The sequence below is a fragment of the Rutidosis leptorrhynchoides genome, chromosome 2, assembly GCF_046630445.1.
Source record: "Rutidosis leptorrhynchoides isolate AG116_Rl617_1_P2 chromosome 2, CSIRO_AGI_Rlap_v1, whole genome shotgun sequence".
In the NCBI taxonomy this organism is placed as follows: domain Eukaryota; kingdom Viridiplantae; phylum Streptophyta; class Magnoliopsida; order Asterales; family Asteraceae; genus Rutidosis; species Rutidosis leptorrhynchoides.
The window spans coordinates 516,478,492-516,493,042 of record NC_092334.1 but is presented as its reverse complement, the minus strand read 5'-3'; the positions used below and the strand labels follow the sequence as shown (position 1 = coordinate 516,493,042).

Sequence of the window (14,551 nt, the reverse complement as noted above, 5' to 3'; positions counted from 1 at the left end):
CAGGCATTTGACGTTAGTTGTTTATGTGAAACAGGGTGATTAACATGTGCTTTATCCATCTTGATGCTAGATGTTTATGTGAGACAGTGGTGGTTAAAGAACTCTGTTTGTAACATATGTGAACATCTAGATGCTAGTTGTTTGTGTGATAGCAATGGTGGCTAAAGATCTTGTTGTATGTTTTTTCAAAATACAATTAATAATCCAAGTATTAAATGAGGACCCGACTTTAAGTTAAAGCAATAAAATCATGTTGTTTGATTCAAGTGTTATCATCAGTTTAAAAGAAAGAAAAAAAAACTCACATGGTTATCAGAAACCAAATTATGTCGATAGGAATACTTAATAGAATAGTTTGGACAGTGGTTTAAGTCGACACAGTGTCAATTCCAATACTCTTTAGGTCACCGATCAGATGAATATTATTTCAAGCTATAAAAAGATACATTTTTTAAGATCAAACCAAATAGATGATAAAGCAAAACATACCAGCAGTTCAAATTTCATGGTCGATATAACAAACATACGATAAGATAGAACTTCAGTCAGAATCATGTCGCCTGCTACCCTTGTCCCTTTTATGCTTCCTCTTGTCATCGGTGTCACGAGAATGTCTTTTCTCTCTCCGTTCATGTTTCCTCTCTTCTCGTCTCTCACGCTTTTCTTGTCTTTTCTCTTCTCGTTTCCTTTTCTTCCGGCTGCTGCTATCATCGTCTTCTGAATCTTCCTTAACATCTCTTGCAGCAAGAGATGCAGACACATTTGTATTTATAGTCCCTTCTGTAGTCATAGTCGTAGGCATAGAACTCGACTCTTGCCACACTTTAGGTGCCCTGCAATATTATAAGTTCCAATAACAGCATTAGACTGGAGTTGCATGTACAAATTAACATTTTCACCTGTAAATAAGCGTGGGACAGGCTGGGTAAATGGGTACATGTCAAAACGATAAACATATTACTTGCCAAGACATGCTGAGTGGCATTTTCGTTAAAAGGTTATAAATTTGATGTGTTAAATGATTGCAAAACTATATTGGTAGAAACAAAAATATTAATTTTCATAGTTACAATGTTTTAGGCGTTAGAATATTAATTACATTTCACATGATTCATCTAATCGACCCAGTTTATCCGATAGGCAAGTACAAAGCTTGAGAAGGTAATGAGTTACAGGGAACGCTGCAAAGTATCTTACATGCAGTGAAAAAGAAAAGTCCCAAATTTATAACTGAGAATTTAAATATTTGAAATTTAAGTCAAGAATCTTACTTGGCAAAACCAAGACCCTGAACATGAGCCGCCTCAGCATGTCCTGCTCCCAAGTCTTCTGCAGTCGAGCCTCGTTTCACAAGTTCAGAAAACTCATGTTTATCAAGTCTATTGCCTTGAGGTTTCGCTGAACGCTTAGGTGCTAAACCCAAAGCCTCACGCATAGCCTGCTCCTCTTCTTCCTTGATCCTCCTTATCTCTTCTTTAGCAGCCTCCATATCTGCTTCCTTGGACTTTTTATCTTTAGCATACCAGTGTAGATCCTTCCCTGTTTAACATCATACATAAATATATATATATATATAAATGAAAATTCAGTTCTCCAAAAACCAATGAAGTTGAAGAACCATGTAAATGGATCTGCATGCTTCTTCAAGAATCTCCATTTTAAAATGTTGCACATTCTTTTCCTTTTCAGTAAAATTTCATGCTAAACTAGCCTCTTTATCATTTACTTTTATCATCACATCTACTAGTGATATAAATTTTGATCATCGAAAGTCAAAACCATCTTGTTTAGTCAATATCATAAGACACATTAAATAATCGATTGCATAACAAAAATCCTTACAGATATATGATTGGTAATGCAAAGACTAACCTTTCTGCCATCTCCCTACAGGAGCCTTGAGACTGTGACCAATATAGTTTTCTCGATATTTATCAACCTTCACATCATCCCAGCTAAACTCTGTATACAGGTAGCATATATTATGTTAGAGACTGCAATTATATATCTATCTATATAAAATTATTAACCTAAATGGAAACATTCAAATTCAAATTCAAAATCAGTTTGTATAACAAGGATTAATCATCTTGAATTGTGACGGTTATAATTTCATTGATTTAGCATCAAATACTTGATACATTAATTACACAGTTCGTATACTTTATACCTAGATTTAACACCCTCATTTTCGATAAGATTATAATTTTGCTATTATTATAACCTAATTTCCAGATATTTACCCAAAAATATCTGACCTAGACACCAAATCAATTAAAAATAAATAATCATCATTCAACTATCAAGAATCAATTAATACATATTTTCAGAAATACATATACATATATACAAACATATAAATTGTATTATAAAACTGAAAACCCTAAAAAACAAAGGTGAGGTTTAAACTTACGATCTCGACCGCCACGAACACCACCTCTGGACGGATGATACATAATTGCTGATTATATGTATGTGTTCTTTATATGTATATGTATAATGTATAATAATTCGAATTGCCGACGAAAATCGAACAAATGTGTAATATCGTTCGTCTGAGATCGTTGGCGTTGATTTTGCGATTTTGGGCCTTATCGATTTCTCATACTTGCCTCACGTTTAGCCCCTGTTTGTAATAGATTTTATGCTTTCAGTCCTTTAAGTTTTGTAACTTGTTAAAATAATTCAATAATAATTTTCTTTTGTACTATACTCGTAACTAGTTGGACAAATTGCCCAAAAAGAAAACATAAAAGCCATGTTTTCTCGATAAAGGGAGTATGACTTTTTCTTTTGCCTTTAAGGGTTTCGGATTTTAAATTTGTTTGTAGAAGGGTTTTTTATTTGAAAAACGATCGAATCGAGGTAAAAAAATGTCATCGTGTAATTTCTTATATCCATGTCATTAATTTTAATCTACTAGGATGACACATGTATCAATCTATCTATTTATATTCAGACCAAACCTTAAATCCCCAATCCTCAATTACATCCCTTTCGTTCGTTCAAAACCCTAATTCCCAATTTCATCCCTTTAGTTCAAAATTATAAATGGATAACTATCGAACAGAAGACTGTAGGTGTGGAGATGAGTCTGGGTTATGGACGTCGTGGACAACACGTAACCATGCACGTCGATTCAAGAGTTGCCCTAATTACCAGCAAGAACTCCGATGTAATTACTTCAGATGGGTTGATCTCAAGCTTCCTAGTCAATGGTATACGAATATGTTTTTTGACATAAATTCAGAGATACGTCGTTTGGAAGCAGATGTTGCAAAATTGAAGTTCAAAGTGAAAATGTTGGTGTGCTTATTGGTCGTTCTTATTATTTATGGTTTTATGACTTAAAGTACAAATCGTTGTAAGGAATATGAACTGCTGGTGTCATTTATTAGAAATAAAATGATTTATGTTTTGATTATAGTTGGTTGTTAAGTAGATGAATGAACTGCTAGTGATGTTGGTTGTTTAGTAGATGTTAAGTTTGTGGCAACTTTTTGTAATCAACTTTGTGTAATGAATTCTTCATTTTTATGGTTTATGTTCTTTTTGTTTGTTAAATACATGGTTCAATTTTGAGTTGCTGATGGTACAAACGGAAGTTAAATGCATACCAAAATATGGATTCATTCCAATAACATAAGTTAAATACATCCTAAATACATTCAGGGTCATTACATACAAACAAAAGTTAACTAGTTAAATACATACATTATTATACTACAAATGACATATCCACACTTCAGCATAAACATATGACAAGTTCAGAAAGATAAGACAAGTTAAATTTTGCTAAAATGTTGGACCAAAAAACATAACTACCACTTCAATCCATTTGAATTGGATTGGTTTCAGTCATACCACAACCATCCTTAGTAATAACAGTTATTGCTAGCTTCCTGTTAAGGATTCTTTCAGACTTCTTTCTTGGTTTAATATGTGGTTTGCATCTAGTCTTCCTTTTCTAACATTGAATCAATTTCAGCAATTAATGGATCTTCATCAACCACTGAATTATCAACCATTTGATCATGAACTTCATTCACTATCGGATCATGAACTTCATTCACTATTGGAGTATCAACCATTTGAACTTCATTGATCACTCGAATGTCAACCATATCAACTTCATTGTACACTATATTGTCAACAGTCTCAACCCTTGACCTACTCCAACTAACTGGTCTCTTATCTGCCAAGTAATGATAAGCTTCTTCATTCATCTTTAACTTTTAATAGTATGAATTCAAATTTCTCAATATATGCACACTTTGCTACTGCCCAAGATAGTTATCTCAACTGGACACCAAACCATCTTTTACTAAAATTTGACTATACATGGCTAATACATTGTCTATGCTCTGCATTAGATAAAGTTGTTTTAACTGCCTCTATAAGACCCTTGTGTTGATCTGAAATAATTCCAGCTCCTTCACCATTGTTTAGCATAAGATCAGCTTTCATTAGGTTAACAAAACCATGTCCAGTTGTTTCAACATCTACCACAACCCAAGCAATTGGATACACTTGATTGTTTGCATCTCTGCCCACTGCACTCAATAGTTGACCAGTTGCAGTTCCTTTAAGAAAGCATCCATTCAGTCCAATCACCTTTCTACAACCCCTAATCCAACCTTCTTTGACTACAGCAAAATAGACATACATTCTCTTGAATACAGTGTCATTATTAGGCCCAGCTTCAACATCTATTACAACTGTGCTTTCTGGATTTGTTTTTTCTATGGCAGCCACATAATCCCAAATTCTTTGATAGTGGGATCTTTTAGATTGCACATCATCATATATAGCCGTGGTTTTAGCTCTTTGGCATTGGTTTTTACTCACTTTCATGCAAACTTCCTACTTATGATAACTTGCATTTGCCTAAGTTTAATTTTAGGATTGAGAAAATTGTGCGGATAGTCCATGAAAGGACCCGTTCATATACATTATAAACGATTCACAATAGTTGATTACATTGCTAGGTATTTGACCTCTATATGATACATTTTACATGAAATGTCCCGTTCTTATTGATTAAAAACGTTCCATATTAATTGATTTCGTTGCGAGGTTTTGACCTCTATATGAGACGTTTTTCAAAGACTGCATTCATTTTTAAAACAAACCATAACCTTTATTTCATAAATAAAGGTTTAAAAAGCTTTACGTAGATTATCAAATAATGATAATCTAAAATATCCTGTTTACACACGACCATTACATAATGGTTTACAATACAAATATGTTACATCGAAATCAGTTTCTTGAATGCAGTTTTTACACAATATCATACAAACATGGACTCCAAATCTTGTCCTTATTTTAGTATGCAACAGCAGAAGCTCTTAGTATTCACCTGAGAATAAACATGCTTTAAACGTCAACAAAAATATTGGTGAGTTATAGGTTTAACCTATATATATCAAATCGTAACAATAGACCACAAGATTTCATATTTCAATACACATCCCATACATAGAGATAAAAATCATTCATATGGTGAACACCTGGTAACCGACATTAACAAGATGCATATATAAGAATATCCCCATCATTCCGGGACACCCTTCGGATATGATATAAATTTCGAAGTACTAAAGCATCCGGTACTTTGGATGGGGTTTGTTAGGCCCAATAGATCTATCTTTAGGATTTGCATCAATTAGGGTGTCTGTTCCCTAATTTTTAGATTACCAGACTTAATAAAAAGGGGCATATTCGATTTCGATAATTCAACCATAGAATGTAGTTTCACGTACTTGTGTCTATTTTGTAAATCATTTATAAAACCTGCATGTATTCTCATCCCAAAAATATTAGATTTTAAAAGTGGGACTATAACTCACTTTCACAGATTTTTACTTCGTCGGGAAGTAAGACTTGGCCACTTGTTGATTCACGAACCTATAACAATATATACATATATATCAAAGTATGTTCAAAATATATTTACAACACTTTTAATATATTTTGATGTTTTAAGTTTATTAAGTCAGCTGTCCTCGTTAGTAACCTACAACTAGTTGTCCACAGTTAGATGTACAGAAATAAATCGATAAATATTATCTTGAATCAATCCACGACCCAGTGTATACGTATCTCAGTATTGATCACAACTCAAACTATATATATTTTGGAATCAACCTCAACCCTGTATAGCTAACTCCAACATTCACATATAGAGTGTCTATGGTTGTTCTGAAATATATATAGATGTGTCGACATTGTAGTGACCCGAACTTTTCCATGTTTATATATATTAATTGAGATTGATATTTACATGATTAAATGTTTCCAACATGTTAAGCAATCAAACTTGTTAAGACTTGATTAATTGAAATATGTTTCATATAGACAATTGACCACCCAAGCTGACCGGTGATTCACGAACGTTAAAACTTGTAAAAACTATATGATGACGTATATATGGATATATATATAGTTAACATGATACTATGATAAGTAAACATATCATTAAGTATATTAACAATGAACTAAATATGTAAAAACAAGACTACTAACTTAATGATTTTTAAACGAGACATATATGTAACGATTATCGTTGTAAAGACATTTAATGTATATATATATCATATTAAGAGATATTCATACATGATAATATCATGATAATATAATAATTTAAAATCTCATTTGATATTATAAACATTGGGTTAACAACATTTAACAAGATCGTTAACCTAAAGGTTTCAAAACAACACTTACATGTAACGACTAACGATGACTTAACGACTCAGTTAAAATGTATATACATGTAGTGTTTTAATATGTATTTATACACTTTTGAAAGACTTCAATACACTTATCAAAATACTTCTACTTAACAAAAATGCTTACAATTACATCCTCGTTCAGTTTCATCAACAATTCTACTCGTATGCACCCGTATTCGTACTCGTACAATACACAGCTTTTAGATGTATGTACTATTGGTATATACACTCCAATGATCAGCTTTTAGCAGCCCATGTGAGTCACCTAACATATGTGGGAACCATCATTTGGCAACTAGCATGAAATATCTCATAAAATTACAAAAATATGAGTAATCATTCATGACTTATTTACATGAAAACAAAATTACATATCCTTTATATCTAATCCATACACCAACGACCAAAAACACCTACAAACACATTCATTCTTCAATTTTCTTTATCTAATTGATCTCTCTCAAGTTCTATCTTCAAGTTCTAAGTGTTCTTCATATATTCTACAAGTTCTAGTTACATAAAATCAAGAATACTTTCAAGTTTGCTAGCTCACTTCCAATCTTGTAAGGTGATCATCCAACCTCAAGAAATCTTTGTTTCTTACAGTAGGTTATCATTCTAATACAAGGTAATAATCATATTCAAACTTTGGTTCAATTTCTATAACTATAACAATCTTATTTCAAGTGATGATCTTACTTGAACTTGTTTTCGTGTCATGATTCTGCTTCAAGAACTTCGAGCCATCCAAGGATCCATTGAAGCTAGATCCATTTTTCTCTTTTCCAGTAGGTTTATCCAAGGAACTTAAGGTAGTAATGATGTTCATAACATCATTCGATTCATATATATAAAGCTATCTTATTCGAAGGTTTAAACTTGTAATCACTAGAACATAGTTTAGTTAATTCTAAACTTGTTCGCAAACAAAAGTTAATCCTTCTAACTTGACTTTTAAAATCAACTAAACACATGTTCTATATCTATATGATATGCTAACTTAATGATTTAAAACCTATAAACACGAAAAACACCGTAAAACCGGATTTACGCCGTCGTAGTAACACCGCGGGCTGTTTTGGGTTAGTTAATTAAAAACTATGATAAACTTTGATTTAAAAGTTGTTATTATGAGAAAATGATTTTTATTATGAACATGAAACTATATCCAAAAATTATGGTTAAACTCAAAGTGGAAGTATGTTTTCTAAAATGGTCATCTAGACGTCGTTCTTTCGACTGAAATGACTACCTTTACAAAAATGACTTGTAACTTATTTTTCCGACTATAAACCTATACTTTTTCTGTTTATATTCATAAAATAGAGTTCAATATGAAACCATAGCAATTTGATTCACTCAAAACGGATTTAAAATGAAGAAGTTATGGGTAAAACAAGATTGGATAATTTTTCTCATTTTAGCTACGTGAAAATTGGTAACAAATCTATTCCAACCATAACTTAATCAACTTGTATTGTATATTATGTAATCTTGAGATACCATAGACACGTATACAATGTTTCGACCTATCATGTCGACACATCTATATATATTTCGGAACAACCATAGACACTCTATATGTGAATGTTGGAGTTAGCTATACAGGGTTGAGGTTGATTCCAAAATATATATAGTTTGAGTTGTGATCAATACTGAGATACGTATACACTGGGTCGTGGATTGATTCAAGATAATATTTATCGATTTATTTCTGTACATCTAACTGTGGACAACTAGTTGTAGGTTACTAACGAGGACAGCTGACTTAATAAACTTAAAATATCAAAATATATTAAAAGTGTTGTAAATATATTTTGAACATACTTTGATATATATGTATATATTGTTATAGGTTCGTGAATCAACCAGTGGCCAAGTCTTACTTCCCGACGAAGTAAAAATCTGTGAAAGTGAGTTATAGTCCCACTTTTAAAATCTAATATTTTTGGGATGAGAATACATGCAGGTTTTATAAATAATTTACAAAATAGACACAAGTACGTGAAACTACATTCTATGGTTAAATTATCGAAATCGAATATGCCCCTTTTTAATTAAGTCTGGTAATCTAAGAATTAGGGAACAGACACCCTAATTGACGCGAATCCTAAAGATAGATCTATTGGGCCTAACAAACCCCATCCAAAGTACCGGATGCTTTAGTACTTCAAAATTTATATCATATCCGAAGGGTGTCCAGAATGATGGGGATATTCTTATATATGCATCTTGTTAATGTCGGTTACCAGGTGTTTACCATATGAATGATTTTTATCTCTATGTATGGGATGTGTATTGAAATATGAAATCTTGTGGTCTATTATTATGATTTGATATATATAAGTTAAACCTATAACTCACCAACATTTTTGTTGACGTTTTAAGCATGTTTATTCTCAGGTGATTATTAAGAGCTTCCGCTGTCGCATACTTAAATAAGGACGAGATTTGGAGTCCATGCTTGTATGATATTGTGTAAAAACTGCATTCAAGAAACTTATTTTGTTGTAACATATTTGTATTGTAAACCATTATGTAATGGTGGTGTGTAAACAGAATATTTTAGATTATCATTATTTGATAATCTGCGTAAAGCTTTTTAAACCTTTATTGATGAAATAAAGGTTATGGTTTGTTTTAAAATGAATGCAGTCTTTGAAAAACGTCTCATATAGAGGTCAAAACCTCGCAACGAAATCAATTAATATGGAACGTTTTTAATCAATAAGAACGGGACATTTCAGACATGATAGGTCGAAACATTGTATACGTGTCTATGGTATCTCAAGATTACATAATATACAATACAAGCTGATTAAGTTATGGTTGGAATAGATTTGTTACCAATTTTCACGTAGCTAAAATGAGAAAAATTATCCAATCTTGTGTTACCCATAACTTCTTCATTTTAAATCCGTTTTGAGTGAATCAAATTGCTATGGTTTCAAATTGAACTCTATTTTATGAATCTAAACAGAAAAATTATAGGTTTATAGTCGGAAAAATAAGCTACAAGTCATTTTTGTAAAGGTAGTGATTTCAGTCGAAAGAACGACGTCTAGATGACCATTTTAGAAAACATACTTCCACTTTGAGTTTAAACATAATTTTTGGATATAGTTTCATGTTCATAATAAAAATCATTTTCCCAGAATAACAACTTTTAAATCAAAGTTTATCATAGTTTTTAATTAACTAACCCAAAACAGCCCGCGGTGTTACTACGACGGCGTAAATCCGATTTTACGGTGTTTTTCGTGTTTCCAGGTTTTAAATCATTAAGTTAGCATATCATATAGATATAGAACATGTGTTTAGTTGATTTTAAAAGTCAAGTTAGAAGGATTAACTTTTATTTGCGAACAAGTTTAGAATTAACTAAACTATGTTCTAGTGATTACAAGTTTAAACCTTCGAATAAGATAGCTTTATATGTATGAATCGAATGATGTTATGAACATCATTACTACCTCAAGTTCCTTGGATAAACCTACTGGAAATGAGAAAAATAGATCTAGCTTCAAAGGATCCTTGGATGGCTTGAAAGTTCTTGAAGCAGAATCATGACACGAAAACAATTTCAAGTAAGATTTCCACTCGAAATAAGATTGTTATAGTTATAGAAATTGAATTAAAGTTTGAATATGATTATTACCTTGTATTAGAAAGATAACCTACTGTAATTAACAAAGGTTTCTTGATCTTGGATGATTACTTGGAATGGATTTAGAAAACTTGGAAGTAAACTTGCAATCTTGGAAGTATTCTTGATTTTATGAAACTAGAACTTTTGGAATTTATGAAGAACACTTAGAACTTGAAGATAGAACTTGAGAGAGATCAAATAGATGAAGAAAATTGAAGAATGAAAGTGTTTGTAGGTGTTTTTGGTCGTTGGTGTATGGATTAGATATAAAGGATATGTAATTTTGTTTTCATGTAAATAAGTCATGAATGATTACTCATATTTTTGTAATTTTATGAGATATTTCATGCTAGTTGCCAAATGATGGTTCCCACATGTTTTAGGTGACTCACATGGTCTGCTAAGAGCTGATCATTGGAGTGTATATACCAATAGTACATACATCTAAAAGTTGTGTATTGTAAGAGTACGAATACGGGTGCATACGAGTAGAATTGTTGATGAAACTGAACGAGGATGTAATTGTAAGCATTTTTGTTACGTATAAGTATTTTGATAAGTGTCTTGAAGTCTTTCAAAAGTGTATGAATACATATTAAAACACTACATGTATATACATTTTAACTGAGTCGTTAAGTCATCGTTAGTCGTTACATGTAAATGTTGTTTTGAAACCTTTAGGTTAACGATCTTGTTGAATGTTGTTAACCCATTGTTTATTATAACAAATGAGATGTTAAATTGTTATATTATCATGATATTATGATATATAATATATCTTAGTATGATATATATACAGTTAAATGTCGTTACAACGATAATCGTTACATATATGTCTCGTTTCGAAATCATTAAGTTAGTAGTCTTATTTTTACATATGTATTTCATTGTTAATACACTTAATAATATATTTACTTATCATTTAACATAATTAACCAAGTGTATCAATATCTTAATATGATTCATATGTACCTAGTAAGACGTTGTTATAACGATAATCGTTATATATATCGTTTTCGAGTTTCTTAAATTAATAGTCTCATTTTTATGTATATAACTCATTGTTAAAATACCTAATGAGATACATACTTATAATAAAATCATGTTAACTATATATATAACCATATATATGTCATCGTATAGTTTTTACAAGTTTTAACGTTCGTGAATCACCGGTCAACTTGGGTGGTCAATTGTCTATATGAAACCTATTTCAATTAATCAAGTCTTAACAAGTTTGATTGCTTAACATGTTGGAAACACTTAATCATGTAAATAACAATTTCATTTAATATATATATAAACATGGAAAAGTTCGGGTCACTACATTACAAACATTGCATTTTTTTTTAAAAGACAAACTTTCTTTACATCGAAAATTGACAGGCATGCATACCATTTCATAATATCCACTATCCAACTATAAATTAATTTAATAATAATCTTTGATGAACTCAATGACTCGAATGCAACGTTCTTCGAAATATGCTATGAAAGACTCCAAGTAATATCTTTAAAATGAGCAAATGCACAGCGGAAGATTTCTTTAACACCTGAGAATAAACATGCTTTAAAGTGTCAACCAAAAGGTTAGTGAGTTCATTAGTTTATCATAATCATTTATTTCCATCATTTTAATAGACCACAAGAATTTCATTTCCAGTTCTCATAAATATACGTCCCATGCATAGAGACAAAAATAATCATTCATATGGTGAACACCTGGTAACCGACATTAACTAGATACATATAAGAATATCCCCTATCATTCCGGGATCCTCCTTCGGACATGATATAAATTTCGAAGTACTAAAGCATCCGGTACTTTGGATGGGGTTTGTTAGGCCCAATAGATCTATCTTTAGGATTCGCATCAATTAGGGTGTCTGTTCCCTAATTCTTAGATTACCAGACTTTAATAAAAAGGGACATATTCGATTTCGATAATTCAACCATAGAATGTAGTTTCAATTACTTGTGTCTATTTCGTCAAACATTTATAAAAGCGCATGTATTCTCAGTCCCAAAAATATAAAGGGTAAAAAGGCAAATGAAACTCACCATACTGTATTTCGTAGTAAAAATACATATAACGTCATTGAACAAGTGCAAGGTTGGCCTCGGATTCACGAACCTAAATTAATTATATATAATTATGTGTTGGTCAATATTTGTCTAACAAATTAGGTCAAGTCATAGTGTACCACAATCCTAATGCTCGAGACTAATATGCAAAAGTCAACAAAAGTAAATTTGACTCAAAATAATTTCCAAAAATCTATACATGATTAATATATAGTTTAAATATCGTCGTTTTATATTTTTAAATATTTTTAAAAGATTTATTAGAGTAAATAATATAATTTATTTATTAATAAATAAAATTTTATATTAAATTTATATAATATAATATACTTATATATATATTAAGTAATAAAATTTATAGGTTTCATTTAATATCATAAAGATAATATGATAGGTATTATTAAAGTAAGTTATTACACGTAGTAAAATATGTTTGTATCACATATTTATTTGATAAAATAATATCTATAATGATAGTAAGTAAAAGTTGTATTATTTTGTAATAATAATTATTATTATAAAAATATCAATATTTATAATTACTAAGATGACATTATGATAAAACGATAATTCTAATTATGATAACTTTAATATTTACGATAATTTTTAATATTATCTTTAAAATAATAATTCTATTTAAAATAATAATAATAATGATATTTTATAGTAACAATGACATTTCTATTAAAATGATAATTTTTGTTAAAATGATAGTTTTAATACTAACGATACTTTTAATAATAATAGTAATGATAAAAATAATAAGAACGATAATTTTATCTAAATCAATATCTTATAATATTTTAATTTCATCATGATACTCTTACTCATTATTTCCTAATCATTTCGTTTAATAGCTTTTAATCGTCTTTTATATCGTGTTCATAATAATGATAATAATAGTAATCAAAATAATTAGGTGTTACAAATATTTATTTTAATTACACTAATATTAATAATGATAGTTACTATAACATTATTAACGATAATACTAATAATTATCTTAATGATAATATAGTAATAACTAGTGGGGCGACCTGGCATTTGCGTCGATTCTTCACCTTTAATTAACATTAATTACGCATCTAATGATTTAGAAAGTAACTATTTATTATTTTTTTGTTTTATTTTTCTTTTTGTCGAGGAAGGACCCAAAATAGTTATGTGATTGATTTATAATAAATGTGAAAGTAGTTATTCATCATTTTTTATTTTAGTTTTCGTCTTGTCGAGAGAAAAGACCCAAATGTTCAATCAATAAAGTGAGACGTACGATCGGTACAAACTATTTAATAAAATAGGAAAAGCTACTATGTGTGTGTGTGTGTGTGTGTGTGTGTGTATATATATATATATATATATATATATATATATATATATATATATATATATATATATATATATATGGGAAAAGTTAGATAATAATAAAGTGGAAAATTATTTGGGTGATTTGTAATAGTAATAACAATAATAGTAATAGTAATAATAATAATAATGAGTTAGTAGATAGCAAAAAAATATGTGATGGATTTATAGTGGATGAGAGGTTTTGTGGTTAAATGGTAAAAAGTGAAAAGTATGTGGTAAGTTTGTTAAAACTATAAAGATAAGGGTGATAAAAGTGTGGCTAATTTATAAAAAAGTAAACTTTTGTGGTGAAAGTGTGAAACATATAAAGTTTCCTATTCATTTCTTCTGTACCTTTTAGATAGATAACTAGATAAGACGTACAACGAACAGAGTAAAGGCATGTCAAAAGCATTTGAATCAGATGAGATTACTGAGTCGGCTTCAAGTCCTTATAAGGAGACAGTAAAATCGGTGGTGACGGGTGAAGTTATTGGGCAGAAAACCAAGGTAAGTCAACATCAAGATTAGTGTAGTACAAAAAAACAGTAGCACGCATGACGCATCCAATATATGTTTGTATCATCCCTTGTTTTTAGTTTGATTGCTGTATGGTTAGTTGTTCGATATTGCTTCTAAAACACTTTTCTAATCATTTCAGAAATTGGTGGTGGGAGTAAAAGTCAATAGTTAAAGTAAGAAACGTAAGGTGATAAAGGCGTTATCTACTCTT

General features: G+C 30.3%; 1 protein-coding gene across 1 annotated transcript; it reads right to left on the bottom strand.

Annotated features, from left to right (window-relative positions):
- Window positions 1–325: 325 nt before the first annotated feature.
- Window positions 326–2,585, bottom strand: LOC139892845 (uncharacterized). Its single transcript, XM_071875973.1, has 4 exons — window positions 2,414–2,585; window positions 1,873–1,962; window positions 1,272–1,539; window positions 326–833 (listed from the first exon to the last, which is right to left on the bottom strand). Exons 1-4 carry the CDS (start codon window positions 2,454–2,456, stop codon window positions 542–544), a joined length of 693 nt encoding a protein of 230 aa, XP_071732074.1. The 5' UTR covers window positions 2,457–2,585; the 3' UTR covers window positions 326–541.
- Window positions 2,586–14,551: the final 11,966 nt, after the last annotated feature.

Excerpts from the sequence above, each read along its gene's own strand:
- LOC139892845 (XM_071875973.1), bottom strand. The coding sequence starts at position 2,456 with ATGTATCATCCGTCCAGAGGTGGTGTTCGTGGCGGTCGAGATC. Across the intron at positions 1,963-2,413 it reads TGTTCGTGGCGGTCGAGATC|AGTTTAGCTGGGATGATGTG; the intron begins GTAAGTTTAAAC and ends ACCTGTATACAG. Across the intron at positions 834-1,271 it reads CAGGGTCTTGGTTTTGCCAA|GGCACCTAAAGTGTGGCAAG; the intron begins GTAAGATTCTTG and ends ATAATATTGCAG.